This window comes from Aythya marila (assembly GCF_965140915.1).
Source record: "Aythya marila genome assembly, chromosome: 1".
Lineage (NCBI taxonomy): Eukaryota > Metazoa > Chordata > Aves > Anseriformes > Anatidae > Aythya > Aythya marila.
In genome coordinates, this window is record NC_139042.1 from 156,205,085 (window position 1) to 156,224,448 (window position 19,364).

Consider the following 19,364-nt stretch of genomic DNA (forward strand, 5'->3'; position numbering starts at 1 on the left):
ATAGTAGGTATCTATCAGAGGCTTCCAGACCAAGAAGGTGAAGTCCACAAAGTCTTTCTGTAACTGGAGGAAGCCTCATGATTGCTGTCCTCTGCACTCAGGGGAACTCTAACCACCAGATGTCTATGTAAAGGGCAAAACTGCTTGGTGCTAGCAATCCAGATTTCTGGAGTGTATTGATGATACTGTTTCTATGCAAGTCAAAGATCCACTGCCTGTGGAGAAACCCACACAGGACCAGCTCAGGAAGGTTGGTACCCCCCAGGAGGGACCCCACACCAAAGCAGAGGAGTGACCATGAAGGAGCAGTGGAAACAAAGCACCATGGACTGACGGCAGTCCCCACTCCCAGCCCCCCCACGCCACTCAGGGCAGGGAAGAGGTGGAAGAGTTTCTCACCACTCCAGCCCACCAGCAACAGGTAATAAATTTTACTTATCTTCCTATGCTAAGTCTGTTTTGCCCACAACTATAATTGTAGAGTGATCCCCATTTCCTTATCTCAACCCCTGAGGTACACTTTTTCATTTATCAGGGGCTCTCAGTGGGACTAGCTTTCTAAGAAGCCCCAACTTCCCTATTCTGAATTTATAACAGCAATCTCTCCTCCTTCTTCTGCTCCAGATATTCCTACTTAAAGTGGCCGGCCTAGCCACATTTAAAACATATTCTCAAAGCCTGTCCCTGTTTAGGTTACAACACAGGTAGCTTTCCTTGCCTGCCAATCCTTTGTCTCTCTTCCTCTCCTGGAATTTTACACTGCAAAAACACCTTCTATTGCAAAGACACAACTTTGTTTCTCACAATTATGTGTTTTGTTTTCATGTTGAACATTGGATGTATGGAAAAAATAAGTGAAAAATTGCTGTTATTATCCTACTCTGTATCACAGACTTATTCAAGGCAATGGGTCTACTTACCAATGAAAAAGCAGCTTCTGCTATTTTACCAGGTTATTGGGATTTTTAAATGCATTGTTAGTTACAATGAAGTCAGTTTATTTTTATATTTTAGATTTATACTTATGAACTAAAATTCAAATTTTTGATCCCAGTTTTCTGAAGTAATCTGTAAATTGCAAAATGATTACTGAAAAACAAAACAAAACAATTGTTATTAATTTATTGGTTATTATTTAAAATCCTCCCCAGATTTTGTTCTCAGACTGAATTGCATCAGTAATACATTTAAAAACTCTTGATCCACCACAGACTTCAAGATAACAGATAGCTGCCATTCTTAAGCTGATAAACTGAAGATTGGCATGACAGATTGAGAGACTTCATCACTCTGTTTTTTGGATTTTTACTGGTGGCCAAAAAAGAGATACAAGTTTGAAATTCAAATGCAGTTCCAAGCACATTCTTCATCTCTGAACTGACACTTTTATTTTAAGTTCTCTAAATAAGAAATTCAGACTGTGGCAGACACTTGGCATGGAAATTTTTTAGAGTAACTTAATAAAACTTACCAAATTCATAAGCATCAGAAAATGGATTGCTAAATGGCCAACAATAATTAACCATGCTATTACCTACACTTGTAATATGCCTGCATCAGTTTTCCTCAGGATATTCCAGGTCACCTAACTGCTCAGATGATAAAAAGTGTTTTAGGGTTTCAAGCTTACTCTGCCTAAGCCACAGAAGCCATTTGATTAAAGGAATGGTATTCAGCAAGAAGGAACAATTTCTACTACAACACTTCCTGGAAAAGAACTTAGCGATATGGTTTAGTGGAGGACTTGTTAGTGTTAGGTCAGAGGTTGGACTCGATGATCTTGAGGTCTCTTCCAACCTAGACAATTCTGTGATTCTGTGATTCTGTAACTAGTCAGGGTCAAATATATATGACTCAGTGAAATTCCCAGAAATTAAATTGTACAAGAGCCCACAACAAAATAAAGACAGATTAGAAGAAAAAGTAAAGTTCTAAAGGAACATCAGCAAGACTTATTAAGTATGTTTCTTGACTGAATTCTTCTGTTTCAAGGTGCAGTATACTATATAGTACTATTTATAATACTCTCAATGATATTCTGGAGACTCAGAAAACTAATATTCAGTTTTTCAGGAAGTTTTAACCACCACCTTGTACATGGCATGCTGCCACAGACTTTCATAACATACCGTTATATCTATAACTATGAACAATAAGCAAACACATTATAGCCCAAATGTTAATATACTATTGATTACAATACATACAGTCCAATGGACATTTTAGTGGAAGTAATTTTGTTGATGTCACAGGCATGAATGAGATCTTCTTGCACCATAGCAATGCCCAGATATTCATCATTCATCTGATTCATCCGGCCAAATATTATTCTTTCTGATATTTCTTAACAGCTGCATGGTTAGCTTGATCACAAATATCTAAAAAAGGAGAAATGATGAATTAAAAATAACAAAGAAAGTGTTGATGCTTGCTCATGACTGAGTCAATCTGACTGTTGACCTGGCTCCTATGAATGACAATGCAGAGGGATATAAAGGGGAATGATCAGCACATGTGCCTGAAGACACAAGCTGGATTCTCTGCCTAGGAACAGACTTGCTATGTGACCTTGAGAAAATCACTTAGGCCCACATTACAGAACTATCTTGGAATCTATTCAAGTGGCACATAATTTACTTAAATGTTTCGGTGCCCTATGAATCTTATCATTACCCTCTTGAATTGGCATAACAGTTCTTTCCAACCTGACAAGGAAGTGTTTTAGATTGAACTGTACATTGAAGATCATGAGATACTCACACTGTGCTAATGAGGCTTATGTGATTGTGTGTAACAAATATTTTCATCACTGATCTGGTCCACTCTATAGAATGCTTTTACTATATTCGTCTGTAGATAGTAGAGTACTCTGGTACTCATATGGAAGAGGTAAAATATGGAAGAGGTAAAATAGCTATACATATATTTTTAATTCTCTGAGTAAAAATTAACTAATCTCATTGTCAACCCCATGATTTTAGATGCTATCAAAACATCCTTCTACCTGCTTGATGGCATTGAGCCTTCAGGCTGTCTGTGAAGAAATTTTTGTTACCATTATTCCTTTTTACCCAATAAAATTTTCTTATAGATATGTGGGGAGAGAGGTTTAATGATTTTGTACTCTTTGTTTTAGCACATTCATGGGCTAGGCTCTGTCTAAATACAGGAAAAAATAAAAATAAAAAATAAAAAAAAGGTCTTCCATTCCACAGAAGTTTTATTCTCTTAACCGTTTCCTGTCCTGTCTTTGCAAAGCAGTTTGTTTTCACAAGTCAGGTTGAACATTTCATTCAACACACTTTGGACACCTCCATCCGTGATGGTGCTTGAATATGAGAGTTGGGAGGAGTGGGGTGTCAATAAACAGTGCAAGATCTTATTTCTAATTAAAATTGATGAAAAGCTTTAAAAAAAAATCATATTTATTTTTTTATTTTTTTGCTTAAAAATAATCTTACCTGTGTAATTAGCAGGCTGATGTTAATTCCAGTTAAGATCAAAACATTATTTTCAAACCATGTATCTAAATATTTTTCACATCCCTAAGCAAGAACAGATTTCAAGAAAAATCACTTTGACTTTTGAATTTCCATTGCATATTTATAAGAACATGCTATTAGAATACATGGCATAAAACTTTCTGCAGGTTGAGTTCTGATATTTACTTGCCAGAAATCAAATACAATAGTAATGTATACTGCAGAGATAGCTATAAAGTTTTTTAAATGATCTAAACTAAGCAGGTTGTTCTGAAGTAAATCTGATAATTTTGTATGGAAATGTACCAGAGCTTGTGACTTAATAAAAAGGGATTTTTTTTTTATTTTTTTTTATTTTTTATATAGCTAAGAGATTACTTTAAAAGTAGATGAAGTAGATGAAAGAATATGTTCAAGTTTTCAGGAACCTTTTGCATCCTGATGCAAATTTTGCAGATTACAGTCTATGCTTATTATGGTGTTTATTTTAAGAACTTATAAATTATTACATAGCATAAAATAGATATAAATATAATAAAACTTTCTTATAAATATATAATAGTTATTATTAACAATAATATTATTATATATTATAATAATATTAGTTATATTATTATTATTATTGTTCCTGTAACCTATACCTTGAAATGACCTTTTAAAGACAAGGAACAGTCAAAATTACAAAATTACAAAATTACAAACTGATGAGTGAAGGAAGAGAAGAGATGTCATTTGGCAACATGCTTTCTATTAATTACAGTCCTGAACTGCCCATTGAATTCGTGTTTCCATTGGACAGTCCTATTAACACTGGAGAGCTTTTACAAGAATATGCTTCTTGCTCCACATTTCTCTTATCAGGTGATAATATCTGACCTATGCAAATTGGTCCCTTTGTATTAGGACATGTAAATGCCAACATGAACTGGTCCTGGGCAACACATCACATATTTCAATGTCTAGCTCATTTCTCTTACTGTATACTGAAGATGCTTTGGAAACAAATAATGCAAACAGGTGAAGTAATTGTAATTCTATAAATAATGAATAATAATTACAAGTGGAAAAGGCACTATATACTTTTTATATATTGTCACTTTCCATTATCATTATTGATTTGTACAGCACTGATTTTTGAATGCCAGGATGCTTACTACTTCATAAATATTCCTGATACTGATTCTCTGATATTCACTTCTCTTTTCTTAAAGTATCCTTAATACAAAATTGCCTACATGACTGATACCTAATGAGTAAAAAAAAAAAAAAAAAGGTTTCAGTGATAAGTGACAAACTAATGAACATTACTAATATTTTCATATTTGGAAAAAGTGTTTTCAATATTTTTTCCAAAATCCATCTGGTAGCAAAATTTATATTCTTCAAGACAAGTTTTGTTTGTTTGTTTGTTTTTGTTTTGTTTTTGTTGTTTTATTTCTTACCATACTGTAAGTTGAATTCCTTGGAACATCACAAAACCATTCCTTCAGACTAGATTTGGTGCATGAACATGGGATCTGAGTACTACTTTCCTTGTTTTTATTCTTTTCCCACTGTGTGACATCATATCTTCCACAGCATTCCATCTAGAATATAAATCCTATAATTTGTAATTCCAGTACCTATAAAGTTCTTGCGTTCCTTCACACAGAGGAACTTTCACCCCAACCAGTGCCATATTTGATTTAGTTGATTAAATTAGATAGATATTTTCCCTCTATTTTAAGTAGAGAGAAGCTTCTGCAAAGGATAATTTAACCTTGTGTACATATAGTTTGCAAAGACATACACTGGAAGGTTAAGAAGGGTAGGTTCTTAAAATACAGCTTTGAAAAGAACATTCTTTTAGACACTAAAATGATTCTAGTATACATGTAAATAGAAAAAAAAAAAAAAGAAAGAAACATTAAATTTTATCAATTACCCTTAACTTTTGCAAACACTGCAGTTTACAATGTTCACAGGTATTTTCAGTGCAGAAACTGTGTAAGCAATTAAGTAAAGTAAGGGCAAGCTCACTGGTAAGTACAGCAAAAGAAGAAAGAATACTATGTTATTGGAAAAATATAATGAATGATGTTCCACAATGAATTCAATAAATACAGACATATTTTATAAAACACATTAAAAAATAATATATATATATATATATATAAAACAACACTGTTTTACTCTGACCTAGGAACCTAAATAAGGATTGGAATTTGAAATGCTTTTCATTATTCCTTTCTCACTTCTAAGGTCATTTTAAAAAATGAAAGGATTTGCAAAAATCATTCGTTCTTAGCAAGAGGAGATCTTTAGAAAGTCTCCCTATTCAAATCTGTATTTTTGTAGGAATTTATCTCGTGTGCAAACACAGCTCAGATATTAAACGCTAAACATATACCGTGTGCTGTTCAAAAGTGTCAGCTAACATTTCCCAAGAATATGACACAATATCAGCAAAACTAAACCACAGCAGATCAAAGCATAAAATAGCTTGGAGAACAGAATTCTTGCCATGTAGGAAATTCCAGCAACTTTTCATTCTGAATCAGAATGAAATTTCAGAAATGTCTGTGTTGTTTGTTTGTTTGTTTTGTTGTTGTTTGTGCTTTTGTTTGTTTTGTTTTTTAATGAAAAGTCTGTCATACATACAATATCCCAAGTTGGAAGGGACCCACAAGGGTCATTGAGTCCAACTCAACTCACATTCATTCTGCAACCATGAGAGGAATGACAGTGTAATTTTCAGCACAGAAGACTGCTAAACAAAAATATCTCCTTGTAGTGTTTTGAAGAATCAGTCCAGAATATTCTACTTTTAAATTTTGAAAAAATAAATAAATATAAAATAGATAACTTAGCTAGAACAGTCATTTTTATATAAAAGTTTCAGTTTAAAAAATCACCCTACAATTTTAGTTTTAAAAATCACCAGCTTAACCAGTACTTCATATTTTACAAAGAATAAGTTAAAACTAGTTCTCTAATAATACTCTTACGCTTTTTTTTTTTTTTTTTTCCTCATGGTGGAAATAAATAACACATGACCTGGGGAAGGCAGTATTTCATTCAAAAGCATGATTAAAGTTCATCTTCATCTTGGCTGATTTGTTATCATTTTATTTGGCTTAGACATCAACAGTGAAATATCTACAGGACTCTGAGAACTGCCAAAACATAAACAAGCCCACCAAGTACCTCCTAGGTTATGAAGCTTTGCTGAAATCTGTGAGCCCATAACAGCTCATTGAAGCTGAGCTCAAGTATGAGCCAGAATATAACCCAACTGTACCACTGACATAATGAGGTGACCATTAATCACTACAGAAATCCTGAATCCAATGAGAAAAGACTTGGTTTTCAAAGAACAGATTTTAAATGTACATTACAAATGCATTCATAATCTTGAGTCTAGGCGTACATGCTTTGTGAGTTATCTGGAATCATAAATTATATTCAACATTTGTCAAGAACCACGTAACTCATCTCTGCAGGAAGTCATATTAAGGAACTCACAGCTGATCTATAAAAATGTATTAAACCATGCTAAATTGTAAAGCCGTAGTGTTTGTAACTAGAAGCTCACGGTTCAGAATTAATTTGAAGACAGGTCAAAAACTTTGTTAACAATTTCTAAAATAATTGATCCCATAAAAATGCTTAAAAGGACTTCTTCTGAAAAAGGAACCAAATTACATGCTGCCAGGCCACAGAAATGATTATGATTAACAGTTAAATGTGTGTGCTGAAAGTATTGATTTGCAAGTTAATTTGAGGCTTTAAGCATTATTTCTAAAAGGCTCACTGAAAGGCAGAATCTATCTATTCAGATACCCTCGCAGTAGGAGCTCTGCTTTGACCTCGTAACACTGCTACTTGCCGATGGTTCAGGTCAGCCTTCAGATATAAACAGACCAAGTGTTTTATGTTATCACACACTGCTGAAGATGTTAGGAAACTCATACATTTCTTCAGCTGCTGTAAAGTTCAGTGATTAGAACTGCTTCTGCTTCTACATACACGGACAGCCTGACATATGGCTAATCTCATCCATGCCACTGTAACAGCAAGGAACCTGCACCCTCTCCCAACCACCACCACATATTACCAGCAGATCCTGAAAAAGGAATCCTTTATTAAAGGTGTGTATTTATTATATTTGTTAAGTCAATTCTGATTGGTGATATTTTATCTGTGATTTTTTTTTCTCCTTACATTGTGCTGCACAGCATTCAGAATGTTCCACTCGAGTTCCTTCTCAGCCAGACTCTTATTTCCATATTCAGAAATAACTTCATCAATTCTCTTGTTCCATTGATGATGGACCTGTTCATAAATATTTATAGCATTTGTTACATGCATATTGATGACTGTGGATGGATAATCCTTGATCTTTTCCTGATATTCAGATTTCTTCATGGTCAATTGCAAGCAGTATCATTTCAACCAATTTGCTAAATATGATCTAAGACATGTCATAGCCATTGGACTAATAGTATAGTTGAAAGCAGAAGGGGAAGAAAAATGACCTAAAAGGGGAAGAAAAGTCACCCAAAGCACATACACAGTGCAGGCAGACAGAAGGCGACTAGCCCAAATGGAGTCAGAAAAGCCAGGGAACATAGTTTACATGCACATTAGCTGTACTGAAATAGTAAATATTGTCTATCACATTTGTTAATAAGCACAGTTCCACATAATAATAAGCAGGGGAAAAAAATGGATTCGATACCTAATGTGATGCAAACTTGTATAAGCACAAGTTTTGTGCTTATTTGGCCTGGATATGTATTGCTTTGAGGTAGAGGAGTTAGCAGCTCATGTTGGCCCTAGATCAAGAATCTTTGTAGAGACTGTTAAAGTATACCTTCAACAGTCATTGAAGTAGATAAGCTGATCACAAAGAGTGTGATTATACAGAGTGTAGCAGGGAATAGATGCATGTGAGAACTCCTAGACCATCGAAAGGTTTGATTACAAAATTAAGTAACAACAACAAAAAGCTTCTCCAATTCATTCCAGTTGCTACAGCCATTTAACAGCAAAGTTTTAAAGCTGGCATAGTGAATGATGATGTTTCTATCATTTATTATACTTCAGCAGCACTTTAATTATGGTTGAGATCTACTGGCATTACAGTTGATGTAAAATAAATTTAACTGCAATCTTTCAACCAATTTTCCTAGCACAACTGACTCCAGACTGCATCATTCCTGACAGTTCAAATCTTTCAATATATAAAAATACAATATAAAACTGGGCGGACTCCATCATTATAAGTTAACATTTAATGAAGAAATCTTGATTATACATATTCACTTTGATGGAGAAAAGCTATTTGTGCTGAACAGCAGTGGGATTTAGAGAACCTTATAAAGTTTATGAGACCAGTGTCATGGGGTTTTTCTCAAACCACAGATTTTTGAATTGCAGAAGAGGGAAAAGGCCTCCTGTACCTTACAAATTTGGTACAGATTCCATTCATTACTGTGAGGAGTGCCTAAACTACTGGTATTGCTATTTATTGAAAAATGAATGACTGAACAAAGTTTTAAGGAAGTACAGTTACTAGTGATAGAATCTATGTTTGTATTTATTATCGCTTTCTCTTGTTAAAAGCAAAGGTAAATATTCAATGTAATAGATCTCTATTTGGATATCAAAAAGACTCAAACAATAAAAATCATAGTATTCATAGTTCATTAGTATACTTTAAATGTCATGATACCAATAACTTCTACTATCAATTGCAAAATGGACTATTATTATGATACTTGATATATTATCATATCATAATTATAATATATTATATTATATTTGATATAATATTATTATATGATAATATTATTATATAGACTATCATCCGCTAGCAGACATGGATTGGCATCTGATACTTTCTCCTAAGTCTGCTAATGTCCAGGAAAGAGGGACTTTTTTGGTCATTCCTCAAAATCATAGAAAAATTATAAAAAATAAATGATAAAAATGATAAAAAATAAAAATCTATCCCTGTATCCCTGCCACTGATGATTCTACATTCCTTAACAGGAAGAGTATGTTTTGTGGAAAATCAGAAAAGGAAGAATTGGAAATGTTATTTCCATGTATTCCCTTGTACAACTATTCAACCAGGCTGAATTTCTCAAATTGTTTTCCAAGTCCTCTGCTATGCCTGGTGGACATGTAGAATGTTCAAGTTCAAACTAAAAGTGATATAGAATGCAGTGCAAACTATTTATTTATTTATTTTTTAATCAACTGCAAGAAAGTATTTTGAAATTAACTGCAGTCCCATGTAGCAATTTATTTACATACCACTTCTTTCTTCAGAAATACCAGCACTGGCATTGTGATCTGGGTGACAAATACCAGGACTTGAAAACACATATACTAAAAAATAAAAATAGAAATAAATTATGGATTATGGATAAATGTAATATTGAATAAGTAAGCAGTGCATAAAGTATTCCAGAAGCTCCTTCATGACTATTACACAGTTTTACACAGTTTTTCCAACAAAAGTAAAATATTTCTTTTCCTGAAAGCCCTCAGAAAATGACATCATAGTTACTGCATTTTTGACTAAGAGTCAGGCTTCAAGTAAAGCACAACTCAGTGTTTTGGGGTTGATGACAAAGCCACAACTTCCATGGAAGTGAAGAACAAAAGATATTGGTAAGCAGCAAGCAGCTTTGCTCCAGTGAAGAAAACACTTCTTTCATTATTTCCTTTTTGAATTATCTTGGTGAGACCTAAAAGTTTGTATTTAGGCAAGAACTCCTTTAAACTAGAGGGTGCAAAACAAAACAAAAATTTCATAGATTTTATTCGTTTTCAATGAGACCAAATTCTCCTTCACATTGTTTAATTTTCAAACTTCATGGAAGTTAGAAATTAGACATTTCTGTCTCTATCATCATCTAATAGATTGTGAGGCAAACAGTAAATGTCTAGGGTAAAATAGCCAAAAGGATCAAGATTCCTGGGTTCCTCTCACTGCTGTACCCATTGGTACTTGTAGTGCTTAGCACATGACTTAATATAAAAGTTCCCTGAGTTCTCTGCTTCAGCATAGTCTAAAAGAGATTGTTCAAAAATTGGGACAATAAACAAAAGAGAAGGGAAAAATGTAATCAAAGTGATCATAAGAATGCATAGCTAAAACATAATTTTGCAGTAATGAAAATGCCTTTCCTTTAGAAAGCATGAATAATATAGAAATATGAAGTATACCTGCAGGTCTACAGAGGTAACAGCTGTTCCTGTTTTGTTTAAATTCTGCTTTTTAATCATACTGTCCTTTTTGATATTACAGCCACACTGCAGACACTTGTGCCTTCAACCTGCAATATTTTGGGGTAAGCTTTTCTTTACTTCTTCAGCACATCCCAGCATGTGAGCGTATACTGAGAGATAGTTACTCTCAGTAAGTTCAATGCCAAATTAATTTTAAAGCTCGTAGTTTAATAAACACAGAAATCTTTGCTTCAACAAAATGCAATTGTTTTTCTCACTGAAAACATTCATGCAGTGATATCAGATTTGTTCTGATTTGTTTGGAGCCAGGATTTTATAAAAGAATATCTAACAGTCGATTATAGAAACACTGGAAAACATCAGTACAGGATCACACAGGTTTCACTCACATTTTACTAGAAAGCTGGAGTCTGGTTTTCACTTACTGTAGCTAGTAGACATTTGGTTTCTTGAACGCTTCCAATGAATCCCATGGCTGATGTAAAAGTAATAAGAGATCCAACTCCAAGTAACATAAAAGAAATACATGACACTGGTTGGTTCTCACCTGAAGAAACTTTAACACAGGGCATTCACATTGTCAATTCAATTTATTCAATACTTCTACTTAAAAAACTTACTCCAGAAAAAAACAATAAACCTTTGTAGTTCCATTAATGAAAAGATGGAACTACCCATAATGAGAACAGAGAACAATTAAAAGTTATAGATGTTTTAGTTTTAGTTACAGTTTTTGTTCACTAAAAATTATTATGACATACAAATCCTGTGTGGACACAGAATTCTCATTTTATCGACTCCATTCCATTGCTATCCTCCTTCTTTGTGACTGGCCACTTTCCCCTTTCCATTTTACTTGGTTTTGATGTAAAATTTTTTTTTACTGATATTTTTACTGATATAGAAAGTAGCAGGTGTTCTCATTGCTCCCATCTCCAATGCTTCATCTCACAGTTTCCTCATTGGAAGGGTGCACTGGCGCTCCTTGGCATAATCAAGAAAGACAGCTCCTTAAGAGAACAGCTATTGTTATGTGGCTCAAAACTTACTTCTCTGTGAAATAATTTGATAGATGCTCTGAGAAAATGGAGAGCACAAGTGCCAACTGGTGTTTATTCCAGCCAAATACCCACTTAAATAATATTGCCAAATGCTGGCCTAATGCATTCTGAAATTATATAAAGAAAAGATCAAAAGAGCTGATTTATATTTCAGTGATTCTTCTACAAGCCATACAGCAAGTGAGATAAATTGTATAAATTGTACTCATATATAAATTATAGATGTACAAAAACATGCTATATTTTCTCTTATTTTAATAATCATTATCTAATGGTGGAAAATATACACAACAGAATAAATAAACTATACATTTCAATTCAACACTGCCACCTTGTGAAAAAAAAAAAAAAGTCACTATGTTGATGCATCTTATACTTATTTGGAAAACAAAAACAAGAACAAAAAAAAAAAAAAAAACAAAAAAAAAAAAAAAAACAAAAAAAACTATTTATACTCACACAACACACTGAATAAATTGTTTCTGTCAAATAAAAGCCACAAGCCAAATGTCAAAAGCATAATACCCAGAGCCTGGAAAAAAAAAAAAAAAAAAAAAAAAAAAAGGATTAATTTTTTAAATTCAAACCATTTTTAAATAATTAATTTGAAGTTGGTAAATAAGAAAAAAAACGGTTTTTTTACCAAGAAAATTCCATTGAAGACATTTAAGTAATATTTCCATGCCAATACTTTATTTCTTGTTTTCATTTTTCTGTTTTCTGTTTTGAATTGTAGCTGAAAATATAATCATATATTCAGTCAATATGAAACATATAACTAAGCCTATCAATTACTAAGGGATTTATTTCCTTCAGATACTGCTTTAGAAATTTAAACAGTCACCTGATACATTGAACAAAAAATGGAAGGATCAGCGAAAGCATCAACATGGTATCTGGTCTCAATTGCCTCTAATGTTATATTGTGCACTTTAAAAACACTTTTTTTATTAACTGTTGAAAACATTTGGAGGCAACATGTATATAGAAAGATTTATATTGAAGAGCAAGCAAGAATTACAAAGGCTGTCATACACTTGTCCCAGAACTGCTGAATACACTATTAACTATTATATAGTTAACTATTTATTAATGATACTAAGCAAAAGTAAGATGGTGAAGCAGTAAAAATACAAGCTCCCTTCATCTACACATCTTGATTCAAAGTTTGTTGAAAACAGCAGATAAAGACTAATGATTTCAATAAGATCCAGCGCACAATTCTAGCACAGGTCTCTAGCACATGAGACCTGTAAAACGATGTAACTAGCTCTTGTGTCCTAACTCCTTAGTATGATTTTCACTTTAGAAGTGAATCTCTCAGTCATCCCCACTTCTAATCATGTGGAATGTAATGGGATGTCAAAAAGTTGAAAATTTCTTTCAAAGGAAATCAAGAGATGTACTCTGTCACCAGTCAGATATGGGCACTCAGTGGAAGGACCAGCCTAGACCGTGACCATAGCAATCTGCCTTTAAATACATATAAAATGTACATTAGGACCCATGTACCACCTCAATCACTCTACTGATCAGTTTAGTATGCTGCTGCACTTGCAAACATAAATAAAACCTTAGGGAAACCACATAAGCATTGATGTTTTGAGCATACTCCAGGATAGTTGAGCAGGAAAGACCCTCAGCACTGTAAAGTCCCTGATGAAAGACTTCTATTTCTAAATATCATCATTATTATTATCATTATTGGATAACATATGTTAGTGTTAGGTCAGAGGTTGGACTCGATGATCTTGAGGTCTCTTCAAACCTAGACAATTTTGTGATTCTGTGATTATGGGTCTATCAAGATTCTTGCAATGAGAGTGAAACTCATACATTTGCCCCCCACCAGTTCCTTTTCACCTGTCTTGTATCTTCTGTAAACATATTCCAGCATTCTGGTCTGTCTGGCTTGGTGACAGAAGCTGAAAAGAGTCCAAGAGCAGTGTTAAGAGATGGCTTCTGCAATGGCAGCCCACTGGGACTGTCCTGCTCCTCTCACTTGTATGGTAGGCAGGCACACAAACATGCACAGACTTGTGTGCATGTGCAGCATGTGCATCCTCTTCGGGAAGTATTTTCTAATCCAAAGGGATGTGTTTAAAATGAATTCTGCAAGGTTCTTGTCTTTTGTCTGAATTACTACAGATTGATTACTGTTTGATTGTAAAATCAAAGAAAATGATACAGATGAAGCTTTGATGGTCAAAAACTATCTTGCATTATTACGAATATTATGTACAAAACGTTATATACATATCAAATCTGTTGACTAGAACAAAAGATTCATCAAACACCATCTTTTCTTTTCTTGGTAAGATTCTCATGGCCTGCATTATAAAAATTTAGTTGCTGAATCACAAAACAAAGAAATCTAAAAGATTCTCAAACCAACTTCACATTGGGCTTGGGTCTATAATACACCATGTAAACTTACAAACAATATTAGACAAATTAGGTAAATGTTTTTTGCATTTTTCCTGGAGAAGATCCACTGCTTTTAATTAAATTAAATTTCCTAAGAATTTTCAAAGCTGGAAGTATTGAAACATTGTCATGGTGCACTGTTCTAATGAATAAAAAGAAAAAAGGTTACAAATTGAATGTGAAAACAGGTATCTGAAATTGTTCTCTTGTAATAATTATGTGGTTGCAATTCTTTATTTTGAGATACCTTAACAGTAATTCAATTTCTCTTAAATCATTTATCTGGAAAATATAAACATTATCTTTAAAAAATGATATACGCTTTAATTTCAATGGCTACAAGAAAATCTTTACCACCTCTGAATATTTCTGTCTTACCTTTGGGAGCACAATTTCATAATGATATGTTTCTTCCTTATTTATGCGCATTGTAACGACATATTTACCCTATGGATGTTTTCTTCTGTTTATCATCCATTATTTCCTGGTTGCAGAAGGCAGGCCTACAGAAACTTCTTTTTTTGTTGGTAAAGTTGTTGGCCAAATGCAGGAAACAATGTACTGTGGTTCAGTCACCATGATCACAACAGAACTCACATTACAAAACAAGTATCAAGTGTGCATTCAACTTACTGCATGAAAATTCTTTTTAACATGACTATCCTGAGAAGTTTACTGGTTTACATGATTCTGCAAAGAATCAGACCAAATGGACGAGTTTTCATAGCTTTAAGATTTGAATATCATAGTGATCCGTAACACTGGTAAGAAAAAGTTTGATGCCCTTGAATCCAGTATCTTGAGTTTAACTGACATAGGTCTTTCAGAAAGGTACTCAGTCTATTTTAAAGATACTGGGAGCTGGAAGAAAAACCTTCTACCCTTGATGGCTAGTGTGAATTGTAGATCCTTCAAAGTATCCACAAAAGCGCACAATTTTCTATGCAAAATCTGTCTGTGTTTTAACTTTCAGCTCTCGATTTCCTGTTATACATGTCTCTGCTCCTTGGCATTCCTAACCAGGCATTAGGAACAAACTGTAAATACTTCCCTGTAAATACCACTCTGAACACTAGAACTATATTGTCTGTAATCTCCCTGACCTAAATTACTTCTGCTTGATGGAATGACATGGATGTACTGGGTCTGGCAGGCATGGAGTTAATTTTCCCTGAAGCAGCCATTACAGTGCTGTGCTCTGCACTTGCAGCTAGAATAGCCCTGGTATCACATCAGTGTTTTGTCTATTGCTGAGCAGTGCTGGCACAGCACAGAGACTTCCTCCAACCCCCACAAAGCCAGTAGGCTGGGTGTGGACAAGAAGTGGGGAGAGGATATCACCAGGGCAGCTGACCTAAACCAACCAAGGGGATATTCCATACCGTATGGTATAACACTCAGCAATAAAAGGTGGGAAAGGGGAAAGAGCAGGATGGGCTCTTGTTATGAAGATATCTGTCCTCTCCAACAACCACGATGCATATTAAGGCCCTGCTTCCCAGGACATGTCTGAACACCGCTTGTTGATTGGAAGTAGGGATTTCTTTTTCTCTCTGTGCTTCCGCGCAGCCTTTGCTTTTGTTTTGTTTTCCTTTTCCCTTTAATTATTAAAGTATTATCTCAATCTGTAAGCCTTTTTTTTTTTTTTTTTTTTTTTTTTTTCTTTCCAGCATACTGTCTTCTGCTCTTCTGAGAGGAAATGAGAGAGCAGTTCTTGTGGAACTCAGCTGTCAAGCATGGTAAAACCACCCCAGTGGACTCCTGAATTCTGTGACTGGGTATTTTCTCCAGCTCTCAAGTAATTTGTATGCAAGCTTTTATTATTTTTTTTTCTATCTTTTTTTTTTTTTTTTTAACCTAAGCCTCAGCCTCAACCAGTGAGCCAGGCCAGCGTCCCCAACCAAGGTGGGACCCCAGCACAACACCTCTGAAGCGCAGCTGTCTGACTGGCATCATTTGCCGTATCGATAGAGTTGTCAAGATAAAATGGAAGGAAAAATACAAACTGAAATTCGTCTTTGCTAAACTTTTTTTTTTTTTTTTGTCTTTGGTCTGCTTTTATTCTCATTTATTCTCAAAACCAAGTTCCTGTCCACGATTATAAAAACAAGGACACGACAGAAATGGTGGCGGGGTGTTTCGTCCCTCGCAGACGACCCCGGCACAGCTGAATTCCGAGGGGGGCGCCCCCACACCCCGGGCGCGAATCGCCGAATGCTGGCGAAGCTTGGGCCCTCCCGCTTGTCTTCCGAGCGTCTGTTTCCCGTTGCCGTGGTGACGCTCCCAGGGCAGCGGCGGCGTTGCGGCGCTCTCGCCTATTGCCGCAGTTCGTGGCTGCGAGGCCTCCAGGTGGAGGGCCGATCGGCCTGCTTCCGCGGCGACCGGGAAAGTGTTGGCTCCGGTAGAAGGGTGGCTGCACGAGAAGTGAGTAGCCACTCGGAGCAGGTCGCGGAGACCCGCGGGCAACGAGTGCGCAGAGGGGCGGACTACAGCTCCCAGCATGTAGAGGGGTGGCTCGCTCCCCAGCCCTCCCGTGGAGCAGCGGCGGCAGTTGGCAGGTGCTCTTCCGCGGTGCCCTCTGGGAGTTGTAGGATCGGGGAGGCTGAGGTGCGCTCAGCGTGTCCCATCTGTCCCATCCCCGGCGAGCGGCGGGGATGCTCGGTGCCTGCGAAGGAGCGGGCGTGAGCTGCTTCCCCTCCCCGAGCTTAGGGTTGGACTATGCGCCAGACATTCTCTTACCACAAACTAACGTTTTTCTTACATTTTGCTTGTTTACTCAGTAGTCTGAAGTGTTCAGAACAAAGTTACGCTATTTCTTTTCATATTCTAAGTCTAATGTTCAATATCTATATCTCAATAAATTTATGCTAAATGAGCACCCTCTTTAGTTTGGTTCATGCAGTTCTAGAAGTTGATATTTTCTTTGTGTAGCTTTGAAAGCATATAACATGCTATGGAAAGCAGAATGTCAGAAGACATTGAAAGAATTGAAAAAGAAATAGAAATTGAATTAGACGGAATCAGTGTTTCTTCCTTTGAAGCGGATGATCCTAACGCAGAGGTATCAGAGAAAGCTTTGAGTGACACTGACACAGTAAGTATTTTATGAGCTCACACTGCTTTTATTTATGCTTGAAAGTAATACAGGCTTCAGGAGGCCTAACTAGTGAATGAACTTTTTCCTGACATACCAAACCTGAGGATTTCTCAGAAGCAGTCTAAGTAGTACGGCTTTGTGAAAAATGTAACCTTCAGTGGTGACAAGAAAATAAAAGAGATGAGCATCAATATTCTGCTTAAGTGAGAAAACAGGCCAATAGCTTATTTATAAAAAGTATTGTTTTATATATAAATATAAATTATTTTATAATAAATTTATTTTAGAATCTGAAGCTAGAAGTTTTTGTTTGTTTTTTAAAGCTAAAAAGGTAGATTAAACCTGGATAAATAAACCCATGTGTATTCATTTAAATGTGTATTTAAACGCTACAAGAGACCTATGTTTGAAGACTTCCTGTTATTGATTTCATACAAATTGGTGCTTGAAGTCCCTTTTTTTTTTTTGTTGGACTTATTTTTTGGGGTAAAGACTTTCCTCTTAAATGTGATTAGTTATTTAGGCCTTTTTTCATTTACTTTGATCTTTCAGACTCATGGCAAAAGAAATAGGTCTGCAGGATATTAGAGTAGACTATTTGGTGCATATGTAACCATTAATTTGGTTAATATTCATATTTGATATGAATAAAGGCAGGCCAAGACATCAGTGTTGATTATTTATGCTAAACGCCATCAATATTTACAGCAACTTGCAAATCTAGAGAAGGCAGTCCATTTTCCCCACTCCTTGCAAAGACTTTTGAAATTTGAAATTTTTAAATTTTTGAAATTTGAATAGAAAGTATCTATGTAATAAAGTAATTTGAAACATCTGGTGTATATGCATACTGTAAATGTTTATATCACCAATTTTGAAATTGATTTGTTTTTTGAAAGAGTTGTAATATCTTTATGAAGAAGATTCTATATTTCATGTGTATTGGTTAATTTTTACCTTGATGCTTTTCTTAATTTCTTGGTCCAAGCTGGTTACAAAGAAAATGTTAATTGAACAATGTTTCTGGTGATAGCAGAAGGTAAGTAACTATTATGTGTTCTGATTTTATTTTAATTAAAATGTAAATAAAAATGAAAATTATTGATTGTTGATTGGATGACAAGGCAATGGGAAGAGTGGGAATTCCCAGTACAGAAACTGGGAAAAATTTTGGTAGCAGCTACTAGTAAATTTTCATCAGTGCTTTAAAGGAGAAGTCTGTAGGAGTCTACGTTCTTATATATTATGTATTTGCATATAGTTGTGGCAGTCAGTTGAAAATGTAGAATTTATGTGAAACATCATGCTTTTCTAGATTTCAGATGAATTGCCAGAATTGATTGTCTCCTACTTAGACTTCATAAAAAACAGAAATCAAGATGCTGAAAAGATTATACTGCAAGACTTAGAAGATGATGAAACTACAGGTAAGCAGGGATCAGAGTTAAAATACGTATGCACCTCATATTGCCCATGGAAGTTATATTATCAATATACAATCATCAGTAAAACAATACAAGCTTTTAAGTAGAACAGGTAGTAAAACCTATACAAACTTTTAAGTAGAGCAAGTAGTGAAACCTATCGCATCAGCTTCTGAAAGCATACTGAATCTCTAGAAATAGAATCATGCAATGCTGTCTTCTCAGGTTAACCTTTCAGTATGAATTTATTTTTTTCCTAAAAGTTCATCTAATGCTAATCTATAGATGAAGGCAAGTTATGGGATCATTTTCTGAAACAGGACCTAGGCCAGGTTCTTCACGAGAATCTGAGATGCAGTCACTATGAGCTGAAATTAAAAGTGCAGATACAATTGAGCCCCAAAGGATGTTTAAAGTCTGTCTGTAGAGATATTCAAGCCATCACTGAATGAAAAGGCTTTGTAATTGGGACCAATCTTCCGCTGCCTACTGTGTGACTGAAGCCAAGCTCATAGTTATATTAGACACCTGGAATTGTCTGGTCCGTTTTAGTTATTCACAGCATCATGGGTTTCAAAATTATTTAGTGTAGTGGTCTTTGTGAACAAAAGTTCAATGTTGTCTCTAC

At 35.0% G+C, this 19,364-nt stretch overlaps 2 protein-coding genes across 2 annotated transcripts in view; one reads left to right on the forward strand and one right to left on the reverse strand.

Annotated features, from left to right (window-relative positions):
• Positions 1-2,297: 2,297 nt before the first annotated feature.
• Positions 2,298-13,675, reverse strand: TSPAN19 (tetraspanin 19; the record flags this gene model as incomplete). Its single annotated transcript, XM_082752006.1, has 9 exons — positions 2,298-2,378; positions 3,462-3,545; positions 4,925-5,068; positions 7,686-7,796; positions 9,786-9,860; positions 11,153-11,283; positions 12,248-12,320; positions 12,432-12,524; positions 13,652-13,675. The coding sequence occupies 9 exons, from the start codon at positions 13,673-13,675 to the stop codon at positions 2,298-2,300; spliced, it is 816 nt and encodes a 271-aa protein (XP_082608132.1).
• A 3,493-nt stretch (positions 13,676-17,168) lies between these two features.
• LRRIQ1 (leucine rich repeats and IQ motif containing 1) overlaps positions 17,169-19,364 on the forward strand; it is a gene marked incomplete at both ends in the record, with an annotated part of 112,145 nt that continues 109,949 nt past the window's right edge. Inside the window, 2 exons of the mRNA XM_082784576.1 lie at positions 17,169-17,309; positions 18,628-18,739. Of these exons, the coding sequence (XP_082640702.1) occupies positions 17,169-17,309; positions 18,628-18,739 (253 nt within the window). The remainder of the gene's footprint in view (positions 17,310-18,627; positions 18,740-19,364) is intronic.